This window comes from Scardinius erythrophthalmus, assembly GCF_964197995.2.
Source record: "Scardinius erythrophthalmus genome assembly, chromosome: 14".
Taxonomy (NCBI): Eukaryota; Metazoa; Chordata; class Actinopteri; order Cypriniformes; family Leuciscidae; genus Scardinius; species Scardinius erythrophthalmus.
In genome coordinates, this window is record NC_138234.1 from 33,743,663 (window position 1) to 33,770,643 (window position 26,981).

General features: G+C 41.3%; 2 protein-coding genes across 4 annotated transcripts; both read right to left on the reverse strand.

Annotated features, from left to right (window-relative positions):
- Positions 1-319: 319 nt before the first annotated feature.
- LOC308701433 (5-hydroxytryptamine receptor 3A-like) lies at positions 320-23,512 on the reverse strand. 3 transcript variants are annotated; one of them, XM_081383726.1, is made up of 10 exons: positions 23,459-23,512; positions 21,230-21,293; positions 5,574-5,746; positions 4,761-4,805; positions 4,450-4,556; positions 4,066-4,235; positions 3,802-3,968; positions 3,373-3,583; positions 2,910-3,101; positions 320-1,761 (listed from the first exon to the last, which is right to left on the reverse strand). In XM_081383726.1, the coding sequence occupies exons 2-10, from the start codon at positions 21,234-21,236 to the stop codon at positions 1,463-1,465; spliced, it is 1,371 nt and encodes a 456-aa protein (XP_081239852.1). In that variant the 5' UTR covers positions 21,237-21,293; positions 23,459-23,512; the 3' UTR covers positions 320-1,462. The 3 variants fall into 3 exon arrangements, with proteins under 3 accessions (XP_081239852.1, XP_081239850.1, XP_081239851.1); XM_081383724.1 differs by lacking the exon at positions 23,459-23,512 and adding an exon at positions 21,423-22,360; XM_081383725.1 differs by lacking the exons at positions 21,230-21,293; positions 23,459-23,512 and adding exons at positions 5,895-6,295; positions 6,376-7,175.
- On the reverse strand, positions 22,643-25,857 carry LOC308701434 (receptor-transporting protein 2-like). The gene is made up of 2 exons (XM_081383727.1): positions 25,644-25,857; positions 22,643-24,139 (listed from the first exon to the last, which is right to left on the reverse strand). The coding sequence occupies exons 1-2, from the start codon at positions 25,787-25,789 to the stop codon at positions 23,797-23,799; spliced, it is 489 nt and encodes a 162-aa protein (XP_081239853.1). The 5' UTR covers positions 25,790-25,857; the 3' UTR covers positions 22,643-23,796.
- Between the last annotated feature and the right edge of the window lie 1,124 nt (positions 25,858-26,981).

Consider the following 26,981-nt stretch of genomic DNA (forward strand, 5'->3'; position numbering starts at 1 on the left):
TCATTTGAAATGAAATGTGGAAATTTTTCTGCAGTGTATCTGTCCTTATCAGTGACTGTAAAATACAAAAACACAACGGAGTTGACAATCTAGACAGAAATACACTTAAAATAGGTTTGATTTATCTGGGATCTATCATCAAAAATAACTGGAATGTGAAGTCATCCATTTTAAGTCTTGTTGAGTGATAAGTCATAAGAAACAAAACTGAAACTAGCAGGCACATACAGTATCTGTTTCTTTCCACAGGTCAACACTGCATGCTTTACCAGTCAAATAACAGAGATAGTGGACTATAGCAGAATAAAAACACACAAATGGTGATACAACTTGTATTATCAATGTGATTTTTACAGGTAAGCAGTATTAATATGAGGTTTGGGCTTGCTAATATCTCATTCAGTCTTGGCTGATTGAAATTGCATGAAAACTGTCCAAAGGCATGAATATATATCACTGCAGCTGTCACAACTGATCCAGTTTGTGACAGCACAAATCACAGAAATGCAACTGAAAGTTATTTTTTCACCCTCACCTACTGGACAACAGAAGTACAGATAATGTCAACATGAAATGTACAGTAATACCGTACATTTGTATAAGTACATTTGTAATTATTGTTCCTAATCTTATTGTTCATGATTATATAAAGTATAAATTGTTAAATAATTAAAAAATTAGAAATTGTGTCCATACATTTTGCTTTCCTAAAGTGTCCAAAAATCCTCCCTATTAACATCGTAATAACAGAAGATAAAGATAACTTCTTTATATATGATATCAGAAGGTTTTTATTTTGCAAGAGGGGAAAAAGAAAATGGACAGAGCGTTTCAGAAGAAACAACATGGTAACATCCATCCATCCTTGTCATATGTAGGGTAGTGGGTTGACAGCGACAGTTTAATTATACAGTATTTTAATTCCAAAACCATGTTTTATTCTATTTAACTCATAATATATCATAAGATATCAGTAACCTAAAAGGTATTACAGAAATACATTTGTGATGTGCATTAATTTCCAACAGCTCAGTATATATGTGCATGAACCCTTATACCTAATAGGACTACAAATGTATGACCATTTGTAGTGTAAAAAACAACAACAACAAAACTAGAACACATATGAAATTACAGAATTTTGCAGAAAATATTCACTATTAGCCATACAGCATTATTACATTCCATTAGACTTAATGGTTGCACTTTATTTTACAGTATACAGTGTAGTTAAGTACTGGTATGAAGTAACTACATGGGTTAATGTTAGGTTTAGTGGTAGGTTCAGGGTTAATAGTTATTTCCCAGTTATTGTACTAGGTACTTAAAATAAGTACACAGTATGTACATGGGAAACAGGACTGTAAAACAAAGTGCTACCGATATAATAAATGGCAATATGTTACAGGTTCAGTAATCATGTACACTCAACACTTATTCCTACTAGTTTCAGTTGGTTTATTTATATCAAAGATGCATTTTTGTTGTACCAGTACTGCCAAATGACAAATATAGTGATGAAACTCACTGAGAGAAAGATAATATACATCCCAAAAAGCAAGCGGTCAATGACTTGACCCAAATGTATCCACTCCTCTGCGTTCTCATCAGTTTTAAAATGTTTATCGACCTGCTGACGGATGGATAGTAACTCGTGGCTTATCTTCCTCAGTTCCTGAAGAGCAGGAGTTGTGTTATGGACCGCTTTGCTCGGAGGGGTTTCAACTACAGGATCACAGCGTTCGGTCTCAGTTTTGTGCTCTACAGGTACAAGAGAATAATAATGTTACAATCTATTGGCAGATGCTAAGTGAATATAGCAGTATTTTCTTTGCTCTGAGTGTAAATAGTTGTTAGATGCTATTTATACTTAGTGCAGATAGTGGCAGATAGCTTACTATTTGCACCCTAAGTGCACTGTTGTACATTATAAAACAGTATGCAATTATAACAACATATTCAGTGTATACGATTATATTTATTAAAATCCTAAATGGATGGCGTCTTATTGGGACAGTACTTGTCCTTGCCCCTAAAGCCCTCCGTTCACCTACCCCTATACCTACCCTTAAAGGGGAACTATTTAGCAAAATTCACTTTTACATGGTGTTTGAGCATAAATGTTTAGGCAGTGTGTGCTCCTACGCCTAGTGAGAATATAGTTCCCAGTATTTATACGATTAAAAATGGTCTCTGTTTCATATAGCCTTGTTATTTGTACACGCTGTGACTATACAGATCACAACATGTAAATAGGAAAATGTTTACATTATTTTGTCACTTATTGGGATTAGTATGCTACCATTATCCATTTACATCCAGTCTTTGTGCTAAGCTAGGCTAGCGGTGGGTGCGTCAAATAACACTTACAGAACGCACAGAAATGAAAAAGGTATGTATGGACTTATCTAACTCTGAGGGATACTGTGAATAAGCTAAAGTCCCAAAAAGTCGGAGTGTTCCTTTAAAGGCAAATTCGAACTCGGGTCGGTCGCCTTACTCTCCGGACCCCTGATCCTGTTTTCAGATGGGTTTCTTGTGTAATTTTGTGTGGCTCAATCAGACAATGGTGGATAGAGTTAGTGTAAATAGCATCTACTGTCCCAACAAAGTGGGCTGTTTGCACTTGGTGTAAATAGACACTCCGGAAACTATTTACGCTTGTTGAACATAATCATTACATAGCTCTCTGATTGGCCAATCGAGGCATTCAATCATTCATGGCAACGCTGATAAGGCTGCTAATTTTTTGTGAAACTAGTGAAAGCTTGAGTCTTTGTTGCAATATTACATTTTTCACATCCAGGATAATACATATTCAGCGATTCATTATCGCAAAGTATAATAGGTGAATCAGAACCCCAATAGGAGTGAAAATATTGCATAGTCTTAAGTAGTGTAAGACTCACCTTCAAGATCGCAGTTTTGGTCACTGGGTTTCTTGCTTAAAAAAACAAGTTTAGCAAGGTAGTTGAGGAAAAGCACCTTGACCCATCGAGGTAACGGTCCATAGTTATTGGAGCCACACTGAATATTTATGATAATAATTGTCTCCAGAAGACTGGCCACCATCAGTGCCAAGCAGAGAGAGAAAAATGCATCTGGAAAGAGATTGAATATTAAAGAGAGATGATGCAATGTCTTAAAAATCAGCTAAAATTTGACAATATTAATGCCGGTTGGCAAGAGAGGAAAACGGTGCTTTAAAACTGTCATAACCAGCAGTGACTCTGAAGAATGACAAGACATTTAGTCACTTAACTTGAGTATTGTTCTTACAGAGCAGTCAGAATAAGTACTTGACTCTAGAAGCTTGTCACATGCCTGGTTATGAAAAAGTGTAACGCTACAATAAAAATCTCCTATACAAACTTATGAGAGGTAAGGTGTTTCCTGTGACGGGCAGCAGGTCGTTCATAAGCAGCAGGAACACAGTGTAACCCAAGATGAGGGTCATTTTGAAGGAAGATCGATCCACATTCTGAGGTGGCAGAAGAAAGCTGAATAGATCTACAGCAATGAGGAAACAGCTGGGAATCAGGAGGTTCACCACGTATAGCGTTGCCCGACGCCTGAGGACAATCTAATGAAGGACAAAAGTACTTTAACCAATTTAATTTAGAATGCAGATTCACTCAACTAAAATACCAACTAAGGCTAATTTGGATATCCAATTTAGGTTACACTTTAAGGTGACATAGTTACATTGCACTTCAATGTCAAATAAGATCTGATTAACTTTATTTTCTTGTTTATAGCTAAGTTTTTTATTTGATTTTAATTGTGATAGAATTGTAATACATAGTAAGTAATTGTGTCCCGTGAGATATTCATTTCCTGGGGAGGTATGGTATGTTTTTGAGCAAGCATGTCGACCAGCTCCCACTCTCCTTTAGTTTTCATCACTCCAAGAGAAATTGCTAATGATTTCTCCACCGGTCTACCAATGACCAACTGAACATCCAGAACTGCAGAGAAGACCAAACAAATGAGAGTTAATGGGGTCACACAAAGTTAGTAGTTACTGCAAAAATGATAGTTTACTCCTCAGTCAAGCCAACTTACTGGTGTGTTGGTATGAATTAAAGGTGAATGAGCAGTTCTGAATATCGAATGGAAAGGTGTAGATGTCCAGGTTACAAGAACTGATGACATGAATTGGAAAATCATCAATTACCTGGCCAGTATTTTCGATGTAGAGGTAATATGTGTCTGGGACTTTATTTTCATCAATGCTTCAAAATAAAAAGAGGTATATGTTAGTATATGTTGTTTATTATCCATTCAAAGCTTAAGTCACAAGCCACAAAAAATCTAGCACCTAGAGGGCTGACATAATTTTATGAGATGTGTGATATAGACTGCAGAATTATATGCAATATATTCATTAAAAGTGGATAATGGTCAGCTGATCACAGAATTCAGAAATACAGATACTTCTGAACTCACAATTCATTGATGACAACATCAGGCCTCCACAGTTGTTTTCTTGGCAGTGAGATTCTGTCTGTTCCACACTCAACAGGATCCCAACTCAAACCTTCAATATTCCACCCCTTCAAAACACAAAGTATCAGTATTATGCAGTCTGGATAAAAAAAAAAGAAAACAATAATAATTCAGAACTAACATGTTTCTGATTGTATTACTCTTATTTGTAAGTTGTTATGAATAGAAGCATCTGCTAAAATACTTATTTTGATTTGTTTTAAAGTTAATATAGTAAACCAGACTTGTTAAAAGAGGCCAATAAAACTTGCCAAATTAAACCAGATGAAAGTGTTAAGTTTCTGTGCTTTTTCATCCTGAAAGAGAAAAAAAGAAGATTTTTTTTCATGATTACCAATAAGCAATTGCTATTCATAAACAGGGATGTGTTTCCCAAAAGCATCGTTAGCCAAATGTTCGCAAATTACGTCGTTATCAACATAGTTCAACGAGTCTGTGTTTCCCGAAAACATCGTCCCAACGAACATTCGCAAACAGCATCGCAAACTTTCTTTTGTTAGAAAGTTTCTTGTTTGCATGACATGTGGACTCAATAAATCCTTTATCTTGAGCAGAATAAGCAAGCTGACATTCAGTACAATCTATATATTTTATTTAGATTACATACAAATGTCATTTACGTCTTTTAGTTTGTCAAGAGATTTAAATCACCATTTTTGAAGAGTGCACATGTGCGAACATGCTCTTGTACGTAAGAACGAGCCTATGATTGAATCTGGAGCAAAATAACTGAGAAAAATGAGAAATAGTCCTCAGATGTCCATAATTTATAGATTCAAACAGGATTAATCAAACAGATTAATTAAAAGAAGCTATGAAGTTGTATCTTTAAATACTACAAACTCTGAAATAAATGTTTTTTTAACCTATTAAAAAAAATAGTTTCATATACTGAATGATTAAATTAAAGACCCTGTACAGATGTGTCTGGAGCGCTGGAAATGTTCATGTCACAACAACGCTGCTAGCATCTTGGCTGCAAATGGTTGAGCACAGTTTCTAATGTAATGAATAGTGATTTCGAGTGGTCATTATTGAGAATGGCTGGAATCTTCAGAACTTACCACATCAAAAATTCCATACAGCGTGAAGCCCACGCTGACGTTTGTGGGAGTTTTCAAGTTAATAACTGGCCTAATTTCAGTTTTGTCAAAGATGCTCTTCTTCAGGGCTGTTAGGAGAGCATCTGAGGTGGGTTCGGAGCAGTTAATAGTCTCTGCGGATTTTATTAGTAGAGCTGGAAGAATAAAATTGCAAATTAAATATTAAAAGGCTTGTCTGTTGTATGGTCAGGTTCTGTTTAAAGGGAACCCCACACATGACATACAGGGGAAAAAAACATGTATGTTGTGGCCACAAATTACCAATCAGTTCCCACGACTTACTAATTGTCACCATAATTCGACGACGAGACCCTGAAGTCGTTTTTCTGGATCGGGGCGAACTTTCACCATCCCGTTGTCCTCCCAGACACCACTGATCTGAACTGGAAGGAAGCCATCATCCAGTGTCTGGAGAGCATCCGTCCCCGATCCAGGACCCAGCCAGACCCAGAGCCGAAGTTACCACCTTCGACCGTGGAGAATGCGCGAGAGACCCCCACAGACATTGAGGGACAACCCGCCGCGCAAGTGAGCCAGAGCCCGACGACCAAGGGACAGAGTTCACCATTGCACTGGAAGTAGAGCCCCTGAGTGAGTGAACGTGAACCAAGGACTGGCTGATAAACTTCAGTGAGGAACTGTCGACTCCCACCCTTACCCATCCGGTATTTGAAGATTCATCGCTGTTTAAAGACAGCAAAATGACCGAAATTGTCTGTAATATGCTAATTTCTTTGACCTGTGTGGAAGTTACCCTACTCACTGTCGTTATATCCAGTCCTCGGTCTCACCAGCCACGTCCCTGTCCTCGGTCTCACCAGCCACGCCCCTGTCCTCGGTCTCACCAGCCACGCCCCTGTCCTCGGTCTCACCAGCCACGCCCCTGTCCTCGGTCTCACCTGCCACGCCCCTGTCCTCGGTCTCACCAGCCTCGCCCCTGTCCTCGGTCTCACCAGCGTCGCCCCTGTCCTCGGTCTCACCAGCGTCGCCCCTGTCCTCGGTCTCACCAGCGTCGCCCCTGTCCCCGGTCTCACCAGCGTCGCCCCTGTCCTCAGTCTCACCAGCGTCGCCCCTGTCCCCGGTGTCACCAGCGTCGCCCCTGTCCCCGGTCTCACCAGCCACGCCCCTGTCCCCGGTCTCACCAGCCACGCCCCTGTCCTCGGTCTCACCAGCCACGCCCCTGTCCTCGGTCTCACCAGCCACGCCCCTGTCCTCGGTCTCACCAGCCACGCCCCTGTCCTCGGTCTCACCTGCCACGCCCCTGTCCTCGGTCTCACCAGCCACGCCCCTGTCCTCGGTCTCACCAGCCTCGCCCCTGTCCTCGGTCTCACCAGCGTCGCCCCTGTCCTCGGTCTCACCAGCGTCGCCCCTGTCCCCGGTCTCACCAGCGTCGCCCCTGTCCTCAGTCTCACCAGCGTCGCCCCTGTCCCCGGTGTCACCAGCGTCGCCCCTGTCCCCGGTCTCACCAGCGTCGCCCCTGTCCCCGGTCTCACCAGCCACGCCCCTGTCCCCGGTCTCACCAGCCACGCCCCTGTCCTCGGTCTCACCAGCCACGCCCCTGTCCTCGGTCTCACCAGCCACGCCCCTGTCCTCGGTCTCACCAGCCACGCCCCTGTCCTCGGTCTCACCAGCCACGCCCCTGTCCTCGGTCTCACCAGCCACGCCCCTGTCCTCGGTCTCACCAGCCTCGCCCCTGTCCTCGGTCTCACCAGCGTCGCCCCTGTCCCCGGTCTCACCAGCCACGCCCCTGTCCCCGGTCTCACCAGCCACGCCCCTGTCCTCGGTCTCACCAGCCACGCCCCTGTCCTCAGTCTCACCAGCCACGCCCCTGTCCTCGGTCTCACCAGCCACGCCCCTGTCCTCGGTCTCACCAGCCACGCCCCTGTCCTCGGTCTCACCAGCCACGCCCCTGTCCTCGGTCTCACCAGCCTCGCCCCTGTCCTCGGTCTCACCAGCGTCGCCCCTGTCCTCGGTCTCACCAGCGTCGCCCCTGTCCCCGGTCTCACCAGCGTCGCCCCTGTCCTCGGTCTCACCAGCGTCGCCCCTGTCCCCGGTCTCACCAGCCACGCCCCTGTCCCCGGTCTCACCAGCCACGCCCCTGTCCTCGGTCTCACCAGCCACGCCCCTGTCCTCAGTCTCACCAGCGACGCCCCTGTCCTCAGTCTCACCAGACACGCCCCTGTCCTCGGTCTCACCAGACACGCCCCTGTCCTCGGTCTCACCAGCCACGCCCCTGTCCTCGGTCTCACCAGCGTCGCCCCTGTCCTCGGATTCTCTGGCTCCATCTGTGATGCTCGTCGCCGAGACGTCGCCTGGGTCTCCTTCACCAGCGATGTCTCACGGCTCCTGCGGTCCTCCGTCTGCGCCTGTGGATCCATCGGCCTCGTCTCCCCCAGCTCCCCAAACTGTCGTCAGCCACTACACCACCTTGGCTCTTCCCTCCCTCGACTCCGCCGTGGGCTGTCGGCACTGGGGAGCTCTGGGTTTGTGCCATCAGGCTGCTCCTTTTCATATTTTTTTCACCTTTGTCACCATTGGCTTTTGGCTTGCTTAGTTTGGGACATTTAATTTAATATTCAACAATATTATTGATCTGCCTGCATTGGCACCATTATATGAGAACTGAACTGAGCTGGACGATGACATCGTGGTTTTATACAGAGTGGCTGTATATATACACAGTGGCGTACCGCACATCTCTGAGGCCCCCCCGCAAAGAAGGCGACGGGGCCCCTCCCACCAGCAGTGATGCTATGCCACGAATTAAAATTTTATGGCGCATCTGCTGCAGTATACTATTGAGTCCGTCTTCCCCATTTACAGAACTGATTTAACAGTAATGAATGTGAAAATTAGCATTGCATTGGTGCATTTTATGTTATTATTGAATAACATTACAAATATGCGTACTGGTTTTGATATCGCTTTTTAGTAAGAAATATCCGCTGGAATAAATAATTAGTCTGAACGTGGAGGCATTAAAAGTGCCGCTGCCTCAATTTGATTGTTATTTTAGCAATAGCATGAGGATCATTCAATAGGCTAATAATAATATTAATAATAATAACACACAATGGCCCCGGTCTACTTATTTTATTTAACAGTACAGGCTCAATAAAAGGTGCAGAACAAGTCTAAGCTGGCCTACACAAGTATGCGTAATTGTAGAAAAAAAATAATTCTGTAGTAAAAAAATGAACAGTAAAAGAAAAAAGAATGACTCTACATTTTACGATATATGCTACATTTAAAGAACTACTTTACATTTAAAGAAATTCTTTGTGCTCTCCGCGCGTTTTGGTGCGCAAAGTCTTTCATTGCATCTTTAATGTCAATGTTGCGAGCACGGGCATTTTCAATACTCAAGAGAGCTAAACTCGACAGTCTTTCTTGTAACATTGTGCTCCGGAGGAATGTCTTGATCAATTTCAACTTCGAGAACGATCTTTCAGCAGTTGCAACCGTTACAGGTAAAGTCAGGAACAACTTGAGAGCTGTAGCAACATCGGGGACACTGGGCAGAATAGAGTGGTGTTTAATAAACAACAGCTGCGCAAGATCTGCAATGGAGCCACACTCAATCTCCTGTATTTCGGGCTTCAGCGCATTTCTGAACGATAACAATTGCATGGCAAAGTCTGGTGACAGGTCGTCAGTGTACTGAACCACTAAAGTATTTGACATTTGAAACAGGTCGTTGTCAGAGAAGCGCAGCAGCGGACCAGGGTTCAAAAACCCAAAACGCGTTGCCACTTCATTCATTCCACAGAACCTGCGTTGCAGTTGTCCTGTACATGTGTCAATCGTTGCGCAAAAAACTGACACCCTGAAGTACTCCTTGGCGTTTTACAGACGCTGGCCTTCACATAATTCATCAAAGTGTGTCTTAATGCGCCTTGCGCGCTTGTGAGTAAATGAAGACCTAATGCCCCATGATTCTGCCAAAGCTTCTGCTGTGGCTTGTAGGCTCTCAAACTCCCCTCTTAGTTTGGTGAGAGTGTCTAGTGCATTCCCTAGGAGTTTGCTGGCCAGCATGATGTCAATGTTTTTGTCTTGGAGCGCACGCGAGGCAACGTTTACGGTCTCCAAAATTTTGCCCTGCATTACTGTCATTAGGACAAATTCGAAACTTTCCATTGCTTTTTTCAAACCTAGAGCTTCTGCGCGCTCATTAGGTTTATTGGAGAGAAGAATGATTTTACTGAGCGCTTGTAAAACATCCACATAGTGAAATCGCAAGGATTCGATTGCGTCATTTCTGGATGCCCAACGCGTGGGACATAGTCGCTTCAAAGTGCGCTGGCCAGATGAACCAGAGAGATGTCCCTCTAACAGTTCCCACCTCTTTATGCTCCCACTAAAGAAGACATAAAGTTTCTGTATGGTGTCATAATATTCACGCACCTCTGCCACATTCTGGCAGGCGTCGTTAAGAACCAGATTCAAGTTGTGGGAGGCGCAGTGGATGTAAATTGCTTGGGGTTCCTTTGCAAGAATGCGTTTCTGAACTCCAGAATATGCTCCACTCATTGCACTTGCACCGTCATATCCCTGACCTCGGCACCTGTTTATAGATATGCCTTCAGTCTCTAAAAGCTTTACTATTTCTTTTTCTAGCCCCAAAGCACTTTGGTCATGTACTGCAAGGAAACCCAAAAAGCTCTCATTAATTTTTATGTCAGTCGGTGTCTCACTGTGATCCTTAACGATGGTGACGTATCTGAACACTTGGCTCAGCTGATCTACTTTGGAGATGTCTTGTGTTGTGTCCATTATAACAGAGTAAAAGTCGGCATCTTTTATTTCGTTTACAATTTGGCGCTTCACTTTTGAGCGAGCATAGTTATGATTTCGTTTTGAATGCGAGGACTCAAATAGTTTATCTTGCTTTACCTTTCAAGCAGCCTTTGCAATACCGGGTCATATCGCACAATAAGTTCAATGAGCGACAAAAAAAATCTGTTGTTTGATTTACCAATTTTCTCCCAATGACCACGAAACGCTGCGTTGCAAGATGCAAGTGTGAGTGTCACATCTACAATTCTAGTGAGAACCTCTGTCCAATAACTGACCTCTTGCGCGTATGCGGATGACATTTGGGCATCAACAGTAAGGTTCCGTTTCCATGTATCGTATATCACACATGCAGACAAGTGTGAACGGGTAAGCTCATGCTCTTTTATCTTCCGATAAAGCCCCTGCCAGTCCTTTTTACCAACAGTCCAAGAGAGATTATGACACGCAGACTTTCTCTCTCCAAAAAGCCAGCATGGCTCGCAGTAAACTCGATCCATTTTGGGCGAGTAACAAAGCCATCTACGAGGAATTTTACTACCCTTTTTAGATGTTCTGTAGTAAAATTCTGCTGAGAAGCATCTATTCTTTACATCACGGGGGAATGGTCCCTCGGGCTGGCACGGGCCATTTCTTAGAATGCATCGTTTAATTTCATCATCCGCGATATCGACTGGGTAATTTGCCCTGTCTGATGGATACTGCGAGCAGGGTACTGGAGTGGATGCTGCTGAAGTGCAGGTGTTATCACTGACAGTTTGGCTGGGACCGGGGTTGCTACATTCTGGGACTGGTGATAGTGGGGGAGTAGTGAGTTTTGATTTTGAACTACTAGGTGGAAGAAGGTCGATGCATGGTGATACTTCAGGCTCAGCCTCACAGTTTGCTGGTTTGAGAGCGCTGCCGTTTTCTGAGAGTGATTCTAAGTTGGTTTCACTGTTGCTGGGCAGGGTCAAAGAAGCATGACAGTCCAGGAGCTGATCATTACTAGCTGCGCTGATGGCCGATGGTGTAACTACAGGGCTAAATTAGCGATTTGTGATAAATATAAATAAATAAATAGAATAAAATAAAATAAAATAAATTAATAAATAAATGCCTCGGCAAAGATCAGGAGACTGCAATTTAGATTTTATCTGTTTATTTGTCTATTTAGCTAACGGCACACTCCTACTAACGGTAACACTTACCTAGCACGTCAAGATGCGTGGGGCTGCCTATGGGTGATGGAAAGTATAGCGACGTTATTTTCGTAAATTTAGCACTATTTTCTATGCTCTTTTGTTTAATCAGCCTTTTTTGGGCTCCACTTAAATATTTCCTTTTCATTTTCAGCGAATTAATCTTTAGTCAAATGAAGCGTCAGGCTAGCCAGTTTTTTTTTTAATAACAGTGGGGGATGGGTGCTCGCACACGGACCAACCTCACTGGACCAACAGATAAATACGTGAGGGTAAGCGTAACCCCCCCATTGGCCCATTCCCCAGTCTGAGATGCTTAATGTAAAACTTAATGCGCTGCGTTCATATACTGGGCTCTTCAGCAGTTCGATCTTTTAATATCATAGCCAGTTAAGCGTAAAATTTACTCTTCAAACACATTGTGTTTGTAGGCTATAGTGTTAATGACAAGTCAAATGTAAGAGAAAAATGATTTTCCCTGATTGCTGTTTTAGAAAATTATTTAGCATTATTAAGAGTTTTTCACGTACTTTTTCAATCATTGCACTACCTTCACGCTTTGCGTGCCGTTTCCCCAGCATGACACGGCATTCTAAATTCATCTCAAATTCATTTGCCGCGTCTTGAGTTTTTCAAAGCAAAAACACGTTCTATCCTATGTGGTGTGTGAACGCCTTTTAGAAGGGCCTGGGCGGGGCCCTCCAAAGAGGCGGGGCCCCCACGCACCGCGGGGGCTGCGGGGGTGTCCGGTACGCCACTGTATATACATGAACTAAATAACTTTTTTACAACAAAAATGAAACATCACTGAGCTTACTTAAGCTGGACGGTGACGCTATTTTATTCTGGAAACAAACTTTGTTGCATTATTTTCCTGTTATCTTTGTAAAGCTGCTTCGAAACAATCTGTATTGTAAAAAGTGCTATAAGTAAAGGTGACGTGACTCGACATGACTCCCATCTTCGCCGCAGGGATCTCGTCGTCCCACCATCACCATCCCACCAATGTTGTCATTCATCACGTTTGTTTCTTTGTCTTTGTTTTCCCGCCACAATATCATTCACCATGGACACATATTTATCACAGATGTTTGTCATTGTCTCATCACCACCATGTATTTACATTCCTCCTTTTAATTCAGTTGTTGTTGGTTATTGTTTGTGCATAGCACTCTGTCTCGTTTGTTGGCTGTTTGTTCTAAATGTTATTAAATCTTATGTTATCGAATCCTCGTCTTCATCTTCTATGGAACCTAGTGTTACACTTTGTCAGCACATTTTAGTAACTTGTTCCCTCGTTTTAAGTAAATTGTGCGCACGATATAATAATTAATTCCCTCGATTGACTAAATCATGGCCACGTTGTAATAATTTGTTCCCTTGTTTTAGTTCAGTCAAATTTAGGGAACAAATTAGTTCAACGTGGCTATGATTTATTAAAACGAGGAAACAAATTAATAAATTGTGGGAACGAATTCTTAATTTGTGTCCACGATTTACTAAATCAATATAATGAATTATTTTGTCTGCATGTCATGTGCGGGGCTTTGTATTATTTAACAATTTAAAATATTCATAACATTATTATTACAAATAAAACAAAAGAGGGTTACACTTTATTTTAAGGTGTCACTGTTACATTGTAATTATATATTTAAGTGCTGAGTAATATTAAGCAACTACATGTACTTACTATAGGATCAGGGTTGGGATTAGGGTTGGTTTAGGGATAGTTGCATGTAATTATGCATAATTTATAGTTATTACTACAGTAATTACATGTAACACGTGTTAACACTGTAAAATAAAGTGTTGCCCAAAAGAGTCATGAGTCAAATGTATGGAAGTAAAATAATGTCAAATGTTTTTGAAACAAAAAGCCTGTTGAATTGCACTACTTGAAAAAAAATAGGCATTGCATTAACCATGCTTGCATTTTAATGCATTGTATTTTTAGGGCTTGCATTTTTATGGGCTGAAATTCAACATGGTTGAATATTTAAGCTGTGAATATTTCAATTAAAAACATTTCAAACACATTTTCATTATTAAAAATTCAATAATCCATATTCACCTTTCATATTTCACCTCCAAAATATTCAAACTGTTTAAAAATACAACCTATAATATTCAACAGGCAATTTTCGGTCCATTTTATTTCGCTTTGCAAAATTCGCTTCCACAAATTCAGTGGTTCAAATTCGACAGTAAATTCAACGGAACTGCAGGAAAAGCAATAGATTACCGAGATACTCTTCATCTGCTGTTAGTCGACCTAACCAGCAGGTGGTGCAAAAGCGCGTGTTGTTGACGAAGACCAGCAACAGTTAGAACAAGACATTCATTCATAAAATGAAAATGAGCTGTGTCAGTATATATGCGGAAAAGATGATAAAGACACAAAAGCTGTGTTTATGTTTCATTCAATAACTTCATTGTTACTTTCCCTGTGTAGCATGTCATCAGCTTTCTCTACATGAACAGGATTATAATCGGTTTCCCTCAATACCTCATACTCGAGGATTCCCCTTCCTTCGGGACAAAACGCTTAACGTAGTTTATAGACTAATACAGTGATATAAAAGACCAAACTCGCACCTTATTGGGGATGTAGGCTGTAGGCTACTATATAGGCTAGATGGACTAAGAATATGAACGTAACGCGCAAAGTTTCATGCTTAGCGTTTCGTGATATACTGGCATAAAATCAACACTTGATCAATACTAACACTTTCTCTTCTCTTTTCTCTCTCTCTACAGTATATATATATATATATATATATATATATATATATATATATATATATATATATATATATATATATATAGGCTATGCCTACGTGTATTGCATTAGCTTAAACTGGGAAGAGTCATAGCACTTGCATATTGTTGTCCTCCTATTGTTAGTTTAACTGTAAATCGCTTTGGATAAAAGCGTCTGCTAAATAAATGACTAAATGTAGCCTAATAAATGTAAAATTGGCTTGACATTGGACATTCGCAGCATTTAGGGACCGTCTTAAAAGTTGCATAAAACATTGGCAAACACGTTTCTAACTTCAATAGCAAACTTTAATTTATTTGAATAAATATCAAAAATCCAAAGGGTGCGCATTATGCCTGACACTACATGAACACTTTGCAGTTGTTTTTATGACTGTAAGTCGTTCTATTCAAATGCTATTGAAGTTAGAAACGTGTATACCAAAGTAGTATAGGCTACACTTTAGAGACGGTCCCTAAATGTGCAAATGTCCAACGTCAATGCCAGTCTATCACTAGGGAAACGCTCAGCATTAAACTTTGCGCGTTATTCTGAGTCAATCTGCTTGCCTGCGAGTTTGGTCTTTTATATCACTGTAATTAGTCCATTAAGCTACGTTAAGCCTTTTATATGTCCAGCTGGGGAATCCTTAAGTATTGAGGGAAACCCTAATAGCTTGCATGCAGCACATCGCCACAATATAAAGTTCCCTTTCGTAAAGGGAACTCCCGCTGCATCGATACTCGATACTTTGGGGAATGCCTTCGGCATGAAGCGTCTGAAGTCAACTATGGAACTATTCCAATCTTGATTGGTGCAACGTCACCCGTGACGTCGCATGTGACGGTGATCCGGAAGCTACAAAAGGGTCACAGGAACCAGGAAATGTTAGCTTCTGGTCTTCAGCAAGCGCTCTATGTCATCTTGTCTGTTCTATTTGGTGTTGTTTGTCCCGTGAAAAGAGTATTATTTATGGCGAAAAAAAAAAAAAAAAAGAGAAGCTATTCAGGCAGTGTGCGTCCCCTTGCCCACGTTATTTAAGCGAGGATGACACACACACGCTTTGTGTAGTTTGTCTGGGAGTGGAGCATGCACGGGCGGTGCTCGAGGGCGCTGTCTGTGCAAACTGTTTTCAATGAAAAAGCTCCGCTCCCGTTTGAGCTTGTTCGATCAATTAGATCAGGCTCGCGTTTCCAGTGCATCAGGTCCCGCGTCTGTTGAGGCAGCGCGCCGCTTGTATGCATGTGATTCGCACGTGGGGCTGGCATATGATACTGAGACGGTTGCGACCCTTTCTCAGTGTTTATTAACCAGCTTTTATTAACCGAATTTATCTTTAGTCAAATGAAGCGTCAGGCTAGCCAGTTTTTTTTTAATAACAGTGGGGGATGGGTGCTCCCACACTGACCAACCTCACTGGACCAACAGATAAATACGTGAGGGTAAGCGTAACCCCCCCATTGGCCCATTCCCCAGTCTGAGATGCTTAATGTAAAACTTAATGCGCTGCGTTCATATACTCGATTCTTTGGGGAATGCCTTCGGCATGAAGCGTCTGAAGTCAACTATGGAACTATTCCAATCTTGATTGGTGCAACGTCACCCGTGACGTCGCATGTGACGGTGATACGGAAGCTACAAAAGGGTCACAGGAACCAGGAAATGTTAGCTTCTGGTCTTCAGCAAGCGCTCTATGTCATCTTGTCTGTTCTATTTGGTGTTGTTTGTCCCGTGAAAAGAGTATTATTTATGGCGAAAAAAAAAAAAAAAAAGAGAAGCTATTCAGGCAGTGTGCGTCCCCTTGCCCACGTTATTTAAGCGAGGATGACACACACACGCTTTGTGAAGTTTGTCTGGGAGTGGAGCATGCACGGGCGGTGCTCGAGGGCGCTGTCTGTGCAAACTGTTTTCAATGAAAAAGCTCCGCTCCCGTTTGAGCTTGTTCGATCAATTAGATCAGGCTCGCGTTTCCAGTGCATCAGGTCCCGCGTCTGTTGAGGCAGCGCGCCGCTTGTATGCATGTGATTCGCACGTGGGGCTGGCATATGATACTGAGACGGTTGCGACCCTTTCTCAGTGTTTATTAACCAGCTCCACTGGTCTTGCGCACGGTTTGGAAGCCCGCGCTGCGGCTTCTTCCGACCGTGTTAAAGACACAGCGTTTGATTTATCTGGCTCCGAGGAGTTAGATATTATCTATTAACACTGAATCACGTGGATAGGGGGATTCGCCACCCCATATTCCCGTTAGTGAGGAGTTGCTGGAGGTTGTAATCAGGGCAGTGGTTAAATTAAATGTTAAATGGCCATATAATAAGCAGGAAGCGACTAAGAAAAATAAAATGAATGAGCGCTTCCTGCAGACCCAGTCACAATCTTCGTGTCAGAGCCTTCCCTTTTTCGCTGATCTCCATACTGAGGTATCAAGATCGTGGAAAAATCCATTTTCATCTCAATTATTTTCCCCCATGTATATATTTACTCATCCATTAGGGAATCTAATGAAAATGGTTATTAGGTGATGGCTCGGGTTGAGGAATATTTTGCGAAATATTTTCTCCCCGACATTGCGTCACCCCTGATAGCTCAGACACTTCCCTCCAAATCTCGTACATCGAATTTGTTAGGGAAAGCATATATGGCGGTGGTCGAGCTGGTGCATGCCCACACACGATGGGGTTATTACAGGCATACCTGGCTGACCTCCTCAAGTAGGTGGATGATAACTGGGAGGTCTCACTCTATATTACTGAATATCGTAGAGTATCTGACTTATCTCTCCGTATTATTAAAGAGACGGCCGTGCTATTGGCCGTTCTATGGCCTCACTAGTCGTCTCATAGAGACATTTATGGCTTATTCGCTTGTGGATCGGGAAGAAAGACAGGGCTTTCCTTCTCGATGCTCCCCTTTCACCTTCTGGCCTCTTTGGCGACGCGGCAAGAACCGTTGTCGAGAGGCTTCAGGAGGCAGAGCGACAATCAGCTATCCCCAGTTGTCAGTCCAGGTCTCATGGGGTTGCTGCCAGGGGGCAGCCTCATGGGACAGCCGCCAGCTCCTCATATTTTGAGAAGGTTTCCTCTCGTGCCCCCCCGTATAAGGCTTGGGGCCAGAAGAAACATTCTCGCACGAAGCTCTCCATACCAAAGACAGGTCTGAGGACTGTCTCTCGGGCTATGAAGGCTTCAACTAAGAGGTCTTGTCGTAACACGCAGACCCTTTTGGGCGTTCCCCCATGAGAGCGAGTACAGGAGGGTCGCCTCCTTATGCAGCCCTTAGGAAATCGATGTTTGCATTCCGCCGCCGATGGCGCTTCGGGACACATCGGCTTCCAGCGAACACAAATCGCAGTATCTGCCCGAAGACGTTGCGGCACTGTCGAGTTCGCCGAGCGCATCAGTTCTGGACTCTTCCAGTCGGCCTAGCCTTATCCCCTCGCACCTTCACTAAATGTATGGACACGGCCCTTGCTCCATTGAGACTTCAGGGGGTCCGTATCTTATAGATGACTGGCTCATTTTGGCTCAGTCAAAAAGAACTAGCAATTCAACATCGAGATGTTGTTTTGCGCCATCTGAGGTGCGTGGGGTTGAGACTCAATGTCAAGAAAAGTTCCTTAACTCCTCTTCAGAGGACTACGTCCCTGGGAGTAGAGTGGGACTTAGTCACAATGCGGGCACAATTGTCTCCTGCTTGTATAAATACTATCTTAAACACAATGAAGAGTATTAGGTTAGGCCAGGCTATCACTGTCAAACACTTTCGAAGAGTTTTGGGTCTTATGGTTGCAGCTTCCACGGTAGTACCCTTTGGTCTGCTCCATATGAGGGCCTTGCAGTGGTGGCTCAGGAACAAGGGATTTTCTCCTCTGGGAAACCCTTTTTGTACGATCAGAGTTACGCGCAGATGCCTTCGTTCTCTTGTCGTATGGAAGAAACCATGGTTCCTGTCTCAGGGCCCGGTTTTGGGAGCACCATGTGAGAGAAAGACTCTGACCACGGATGCGTCCCTCACGGGCTGGGGTGCGGTTATGGAGGGCTTTCTTTTTCTACTTTTCTTTTCTACTTCCTTGTAGACCTCAGAGGCCATCATGTTCTTGTTAGGACAGACAATATGTCGGTGGTCTCTTATATCAACCGCCAAGGAGGTTTGAGATCTCGCCCTCTTTGTAGACTGGCGCATCAAATTCTTCTTTGGTCCCAGGACAAATTTCTCTCTGTCAGATCTATTTATATTCCTGGGGTTGAATATATGGGAGCAGACATCCTGTCGAGGCAGGGGCCGAGGCCCGGGGAATGGTGGCTCCACCCTGAAGTGGTTGAGCTTATATGGAGAGAGTTTGGCCGGGCAGAGGTTGACCTGTTCGCTTCTCATGAGAACTCTCATTGCCCGCTCTGGTACTCTCTCTCACATCCAGCTCCTTTGGGCTTGGATGCCACGGTACAGATGTGGCTAAGGTCACATCTGTACGCTTTTCCCCCGATCGCTCTGCTCCCTGGGGTTCTAGAAAGGGTCAGGAGGTACGGAGTGAGACTACTCCTTGTAGCTCCGTACTGGCCGGCCCAAATTTGGTTTTCGGACCTTATTAGTCTCTTGGAGAGTCCTCCATGGAAAATTCCTATTAGGAGAGATCTTCTGTCTCAGGCTGATGGTATATTATTTCATCCCCGACCAGAGTTATGGAGACTATGGGTCTGGCCCCTGAGGGGGTCCCACCCATAATTAGGTTGCCCTTTCCACCGAGGTGGTCAGGACATCCATACTAGAACCCCACTCTACTAGGAACTAAACAATTAAGTTAGGGAGGGCATTGAACCCAGTTTATTACTGCCCACTGGCTTCAGTACTGGTGTTCCATCCCGCTCTCTAACGGGATCTCCTGTTCATGCTTAGGGCCTCTGTGGCGGCCTCAGTGCCCTCCACAAGCCTCTAAGGGTGTTCTCGAAAGGACGTTCCCACTGAAACTCCATGTTCCTGTAGATTGGAGGATGAATCCTGTCATCCCGCCTATTGGCATCAGGCTGATGGGTTATCCCTGGCACCCATCATGTCCTGTGGGTGAGGTATACAAATATATATTTGAGATATATAAGTATATATAGGAGAATCTATTGAGTCTGCTTCCTGCTCGTCTTACTCCCTGGAAGAGTGGTGGTGCTGCCCCCTCTTACTTGCTAGCATGGGAGCCACTCAACGTTATTTTTGCCCGGTACTGAGGTACTTTTAGGCAATGTTAAGATTCTTCAGGTATTCCATCCTCCATCGCATGTGTCGGATGGTCAAGGTCGTAGCCTTTGAGGTTCCTACATTAGGACTCAGGCTGAGAGGAGTCAGTCCATCTAGTTTATGCATCAAGGGTTAGGAGCTATTCCCTTTATTAAGAGTACAGTTGGTTATCTAAAACCACTCATATTTGAAGTACAAGGTGCGCTTCTGCCTTCACCTCTCATCTAATATTTTCTACTGTCTGGGGCTCCCAGCCATGATATCAGTCGAGCCTCCGGCTCCAGACCTCCCCTTCTTGCACCAAATCTTATGACAAGCTAGTTTGGATCTGCCCTCTACTCATTCTATCGTCCGTGAGTGTACCAGATGCTTTATACCAGGGCGTTTTTTCTCTCAGTGTGGCGGCGTGGGTATTCGTTCCCCAAAGTATCGAGTATCGATGCAGCGGGAGTTCCCTTTACGAAAGGGAACGTCTCGGGTTACGTATGTAATCCTCGTTCCCTGAGTAGGGAACGAGACGCTGCATCCCTCGGCCACACTTTTCACGCCCCTGAGAACGACTTGCTTTGACCAATTAGAAGCTAACATTTCCTGGTTCCTGTGACCCTTTTGTAGCTTCCGGATCACCGTCACATGCGATGTCACGGGTGACGTTGCACCAATCAAGATTGGAATAGTTCCATAGTTGACTTCAGACGCTTCATGCCGAAGGCATTCCCCAAAGTATTGAGTATCGATGCAGCGTCTCGTTCCCTACTCAGGGAACGAGGGTTACATACGTAACCCGAGATGTTAAGGCAACTAAACAACCAAGAGAAATATATGTCAACCTCAAAAATGTAATATTGGATCTGTATATCCGCATCGGGGAATAACATTATAATCTTGTTCACGGTAGAGAAAGATGCTTGTAGGCTACACAGGGAAAGTAACCGTGAAGACACTGAATTTAACATAAAACCGCCGTCATAATAATCACAAATACACTTGCATTGCTGTAAATGAGTTTTATGAATGAATGACTTGTTCTAACTGTTGCTGGTCTTCGTCAACAACAAGCGCTTTTGCACCTCCTGCTGGTGAGGTCGACTAACAGCAGATGGAGAGTATCTCGGTAATCTATTGCTTTTCCTGCAGTTCCGTTGAATTTACTGTCGAATTTGAACCACTGAATTTGTGGAAGCGAATTTTGCAAAGCGAAATAAAATGGACCGAAAATTGCCTGTTGAATATTATAGGTTGTATTTTTAAACAGTTTGAATATTTTGGAAGTGAAATATGAAAAGTGAATATGGATTATTGAATTTTTAATAATGAAAATGTGTTTGAAATGTTTTTAATTGAAATATTCACAGCTTAAATATTCAACCATGTTGAATTTCAGCCCATAAAAATACAAGCCCTAAAAATACAATGCATTAAAATGCAAGCATGGTTAATGCAATGCCTATTTTTTTTTTCAAGTAGTGCAATTCAACAGGCTTTTTGTTTCAAAAACATTTGACATTATTTTACTTCCATACAAATGACAATAGACTGAAGTAATACTGAATATATACACACAAAAGATTATTAGCTGTTGATTGTTGGTTTTACATAGAGTCTATGAACTTTGTATTGAAATTTGTACTGAAAATCTATTTTCTCCTTACACAGCATGATGAGACAGCAGATAATGAGCTGTAACTGTAGAGGACTGGCTGTGAATCCAGCAGCCTGTAATGATAGTATTAACAGACACTGCAATGTACACTTCAATAAACCTGTAAATCACTACAACAACCCTAAACAATGCTATAAACTTTACCTCACATCTATTGCATTACTGTTTCATGACTGTCTTACCTGTGATCTTGCCATCAGCTGAAGAATGAGAAGGCAGATTACAGAAAAAATGTTATAAAATATATTTAAGCTTTTACCTCACAGTTCATGATCACTGCGAGGATTGAAAAATGGACCATCAGACAAAACTATATACTCCAAAAAAATATTTGTTTAGGTAAACTAAAACCAACATAGAATCTTTTACCACAATATTTTCATTTATTTTATAATCCCAGGATACAAAAGCAAGAACATGCAAAGCACAGCATGTGTGCTGTGAAAACCATCACAGTAAAAACATATTGTGGTTTGGTTTCTGTGGTTGCACGCCTTTTTTACATCGGCCTACAAGGGCGGCAATGAATTTGTATAGTCAGTGAATAGTAAAGATTAAGAGTTCGTAAAGAATATTAGTCCATCAATAAAGAACAAAATTCAACAGTTATGAATAAATCATCTTAATTTTGCTGCAGTAACAGGTGTGTACTTGAATGTAAAAAATGGCTCCACTAAATGGCAAATAACATAATGAACACACCAACCCTTTATAATGGAAAATACTGTATAAATATAAATATGTACATTTACATGAGTTATTATTGCCCACCCAGGCATTCGGCAATAATAAGTCTTATGTAAATACATATTTATACAGTTGTATATACAGTACTGCAAAACTGTACGTATGCCTTCTGCTTAACATCTATATGTATATTACTTTTTTTTATTCCACATATTTAAGTCTTTCTCTCTGTTCTATTGTGTTATATATGTATGTAAGTACCTAGAGCTCCTATAAACCATATTAAAGTACTTTACCGAATAAAGCACATTCTGATTCTGATATTTCTCTAATTTGTTCTAAATGATTTGTGGCCTATGGGATGCATGGCATGACACTGATGTTCAGAAGTCTTGACCAGTCAATTAATATTGAGTAACTTACATGCTAAAACACACTATTTAGCTTACTTAGTTTCAAACAAAGCCACAACAGCAACACATAGATGATTTTTCCGCCCTGAATGAGCTGTCTTTTTGAACAAATCGGGTGAGTGAATAATTCAGTGACTCTGCAGAAAGAATAATTGAAAAATGCATAACTCTAATGAGCAAACTGGTGGCTTTATCACAAATACTATGATATCAATGGCTCAGTGTTTATTGCTTACAATATTACTAATATTTTATATAATATAGAATTATATAAAATAAAATTTCACCTCAAGAGTTATTTTCTCAAGATTTATTTGTGTCCACATTAGGGGTTGCATGACTACAGATTTCTCCTAATCAGTTACTTGTCAAAATAAAACTTGAGAACTTGTGGTTTTATGTTACCATTTTTTTTTTTTTTTTTTTTACCAAAAAAAACAATAGTTAGTGTCAACAAGTGTTTATTATTGACAGCCCAATGTTTGCAACAATTACTATACGTCTCTTACATGTATTGTCAAAACATTAATATATTAAGTTTAATTTTGTATTTAACATTGGCAAAGTAGCATTGACAGCAACATTATGACCTTAAAATCCATGTCTTTGATGATGAACAATAATACATACTGTATTTTAAAGGGGTCATATAATGGTACATGCACTTTTGCAAGTTGATTGTACTGAAATGTGTGTTGGCAGTGCCTGTACACAACCATCATAAAATGAAAAAAAATCCATCCAGTGTTTTTTTTTTTTAATCTTCTTATATGTTTCCCCCTCTCTCAAATCATTTCTCATCAGACTGCTTTACAAACGAGGGTCAGTATAAAGCTGGTTTTGCTAAGAAGCTGCTCCTGAAAAAAGGATCGGTACCAACTATTCGTGTTCCTGCTGCACCTCCAGAAGAAGAAGTGAGTGTAACGTTTTATTAACCTTTATATTAATATTTATATTAATCTTTGCAAATCGCTTGCTGCACGCTTCACGATGAATGCGGCTGTTTCCACTCAGGGTACATTACGGCATGTTTTCTATGTACGACGTTCTCAATATAATTCATAATCCCACGTTTATAATGAACAACGCGTTATTTTCATTGACCCAGGTCGCTTAGCTCTGCAGAATTAGGACATGCTGTAGTCTGTTCGCTGTCATCGGCCTCCTGCCACTCTCTTTGGTCGTGTTCATAGCTTGCTGACGGTTTGCTCCCTGATTCACGTTGATGTGAAGTTATGGTTATTGCGCGCTCCAACAGCGCTGACTTGTGGTTGAAGTAGTCGACTAGCCTACTCTCTGACCAGTCTATGCAAGCCCAAGCCCTAGTCCACACTGGATACATCATCATTATTTTCTGAAACAATTATTCAATTTCAATTATTCAATAACAATTAACAATTTATTCTGAAAAAAAATAAAAATGAACCATTTATTAGTTCTGAGCAGATCAATGAAATCAGCTGGCCTGACTACAGGCGCCATACTGACAGGCTTCACAATGAGCGCTTTCGTGCGGCCCGTTCACTCTGCCATTGAACACTGAGGGTCTGTTCTTTTCACCCAGGTCTTCTTTGTAGCATCTCAAGCGGATCTTTTCAACCAGTCTCTTAATCAGCACATCAATGTTTTCCACTGAAAAGTTCGGATCCTCCATCTGAGCTTCATTGCACCTCCTGCACTTCTGTTTGAAGCGTCGCAGTTTAATGGTTCCCTGTTCCTTTGCTGTGTCCAGGTGGAAGTGAAACACCACATGCACTCTTTTAGACGGCCAGCTTCTTTTACAAAGAGAACAAGCGAACCTACGTATTGAAATGGAGAATAGATCAGTTTTTTTTTCGGCAACACTTTATTTTGATGGTCCCTTTTGAACGTGCTGTAAACCATAAGTAACTTTGCAACTATATGTCAACTAACTTTCACTGGAGTATAAGAAGACTGTCTGCTTAATATCTGCAAACACTTTATCGTGATGGTCCTCCAACAGACATTCTACTGACTATAAGTAAGTTTGCAACTACATGTCAACTTAATCTAACCCTAACCCAACCAGTCTATTAATACTTAAACGTACAGTATGGAATTTTTTCTCCACTAGGGGTCGCTAACCTCTTTACAATAACAAAGGCGTAGTTTGATGATGCAACATTTGCTAAGAATTATGGATCTTGTCGTCAACGACAAGCCGACCGATCTAATAATGTTTATGGATGGCGGAAACCAGGGACAACGCAGATATGACGCCATTGACAGCAACAAAACGGAAATAAAGAAACATGCCGTGTCTTCGAATTCAATTAAAATTTCTCCTGGTTTGAAAGTTGTTGGATACAGTCGAGATAATGTAAGTACACAACTAAAAAAAATATATAACATAGATATAGTGATTTTTGCTATTTTTAAAGCAAAAAAGTCACATATTGTGCCTTTAACTAACACTCTAATGAGAGTTAGTAGACTTGTAGGTGCAACAGAATGTGTTAAAGGGACAATCAAAATAAAGTGAAACCATATATATATACATACATACATATATTAGTATATTAGTATATATAATATATACATGCTGTTTGATTCATGCTTTTGATTCTGATTCAATGATTCAAACCACTGTTTATGTAAAAATAGACCAGTGAACTTTGAACAGAGAACCAAAAACTACATAACATTAGAATGGAAATAAAACATTGGTAACAATTTACTTCAAGCCTTTATGTATAATGCATTCTAAAAGTATTTTGAATGCATTAATCATGACTTTTAACGGGTATGGTCTCATGAATAATTGTCACCACAGTTATATTACTATATGACTTTAGAAAGTATAATGCATTAAAACACACAATAAACAGCCAGTTTTAGATGAAACAAGGGATATGCACATATTATTATTTATAAATCATTTCACCTTTGGTTACAGTTATTTATGAAAAGATATAATGCATCATAACACATTATATACACCTTTATAAGGCACTATACATAAATATTAATGTTTAACTCATCATTACCAATCTGTGTGAACTTCGCTATGTGTGTGTTTGTAAGACAGAACATGATGTGGATGTGCAATTGTAATTTGAACTGATAACAGGGTCTGAGTGTGCATTTTTATACTGCATTATTAATACAAAATAATGACATGACATATCCATCCGGGCTAGATTCTTCATTAGGCTTTCAATATCTTTCAATATCATGAAGAGTTTTAATAAAATGACTCCTCATAATATCTCTATACACCATAAAGCCTATATAAAACACACATGTTTGGAATATTCTATTGTGATAAAGATGAGTTCTTACTGTGCAGAGGAGCCAGAGATGTACTGGAACCAATCACGAGCTTGTTTGTCAGGCTCGATAGAGTCATTAATTGTAATGTGCCATGTGTCCCCGTGAAGCTTGCTCGCCTTCGCCTGTAAAGAACTTTCCCACAAATTTAATGCCATGTCTTCTTGCTTACAGTGCTGTTGCAGAAATGATCTTACCTTGTTATTACCCACTGAATATATACTGTACTGATAATCTCTCAATTCACAAGAAACGAAACTGAAACTATCAAGCAAGTATCTGTTTTCTGCAACCCAAAAGTGAACGGTGCTTTACAATGCTTACAAGGCGTGTTGAGCTTGCCATAACATTACATAGCTGTATTAGAATGCAAAACCTAAACCTAAAATAATAGATAAATGCAACTATAGTAATAACATCATATCAAATGACTTCAGATACCAGACTGTAGTCAAAGCTTTTATCACTTTGATACTTGATTTTTCAAGTTCTTTGTGAAATAGCATAAAAATAGTTGAAAATGAATTGTCTGATTAATGTGAACAGGTAAGTTTCTGTTTGAAGAACGTTACAGAAAGAAACAGTTGTTAATGTTTTAGCTCCACCTACTGGACAACATGGTCGCCTACACATGGTGTGTGTTTGTTCTTCCCTGTGAATTTTTGCATTTTCTCATTTAAACTTGTGAAATCTGTCAAGTATTAGATTCTAGAAGTCTCAAATCTCATTATGTAAATGAATAATGCACAGTCAGCTAGTCATTATTGCAAAAAGACAAAACAAAACAACAACAAGCTGTGAGCAAAGTGACACATGTCTGATGTGATAAAGTCACTTCACCTGTTTCTACTCCAAATGAAAGGTCAAAAATGATTTTTAAAGACAGAATAGTCTGGCTTTTAGTAACGTTTATTTAAAATAATAATTTTGTATGATTTAGATATTTATGTAATTATTAATTGATCACACATGTACAATTTTAGTATATCAATTATTATTCTGCACAGTTTAAACGAATAAATGTATAAAAGGTAATATAATTATGCTTTAGAATCAATAGATAAAGCTATAGAATGACTATGTGAGCTTAAAAGTTCAATTCTCTCAATACCTTTATCAACTGTATAAACCAACTTCACAATTTTTACTTGCACTGATATAGCAAGACTTTTTCTTTTAGTTGTCCTCTTTCGTAGACAGCTATTTTCTTCTTGCTGTGTAAATTTGTTTAAATTCGTAATATTTTTCAATCTCGTAATATTCTGCAGAAGAGATAATTGAATCTCAGTTTCACTATTTCTCAGCACGTGATTGGCTGTTCGCTACTGATGTCACACCTAAACTCCTAAA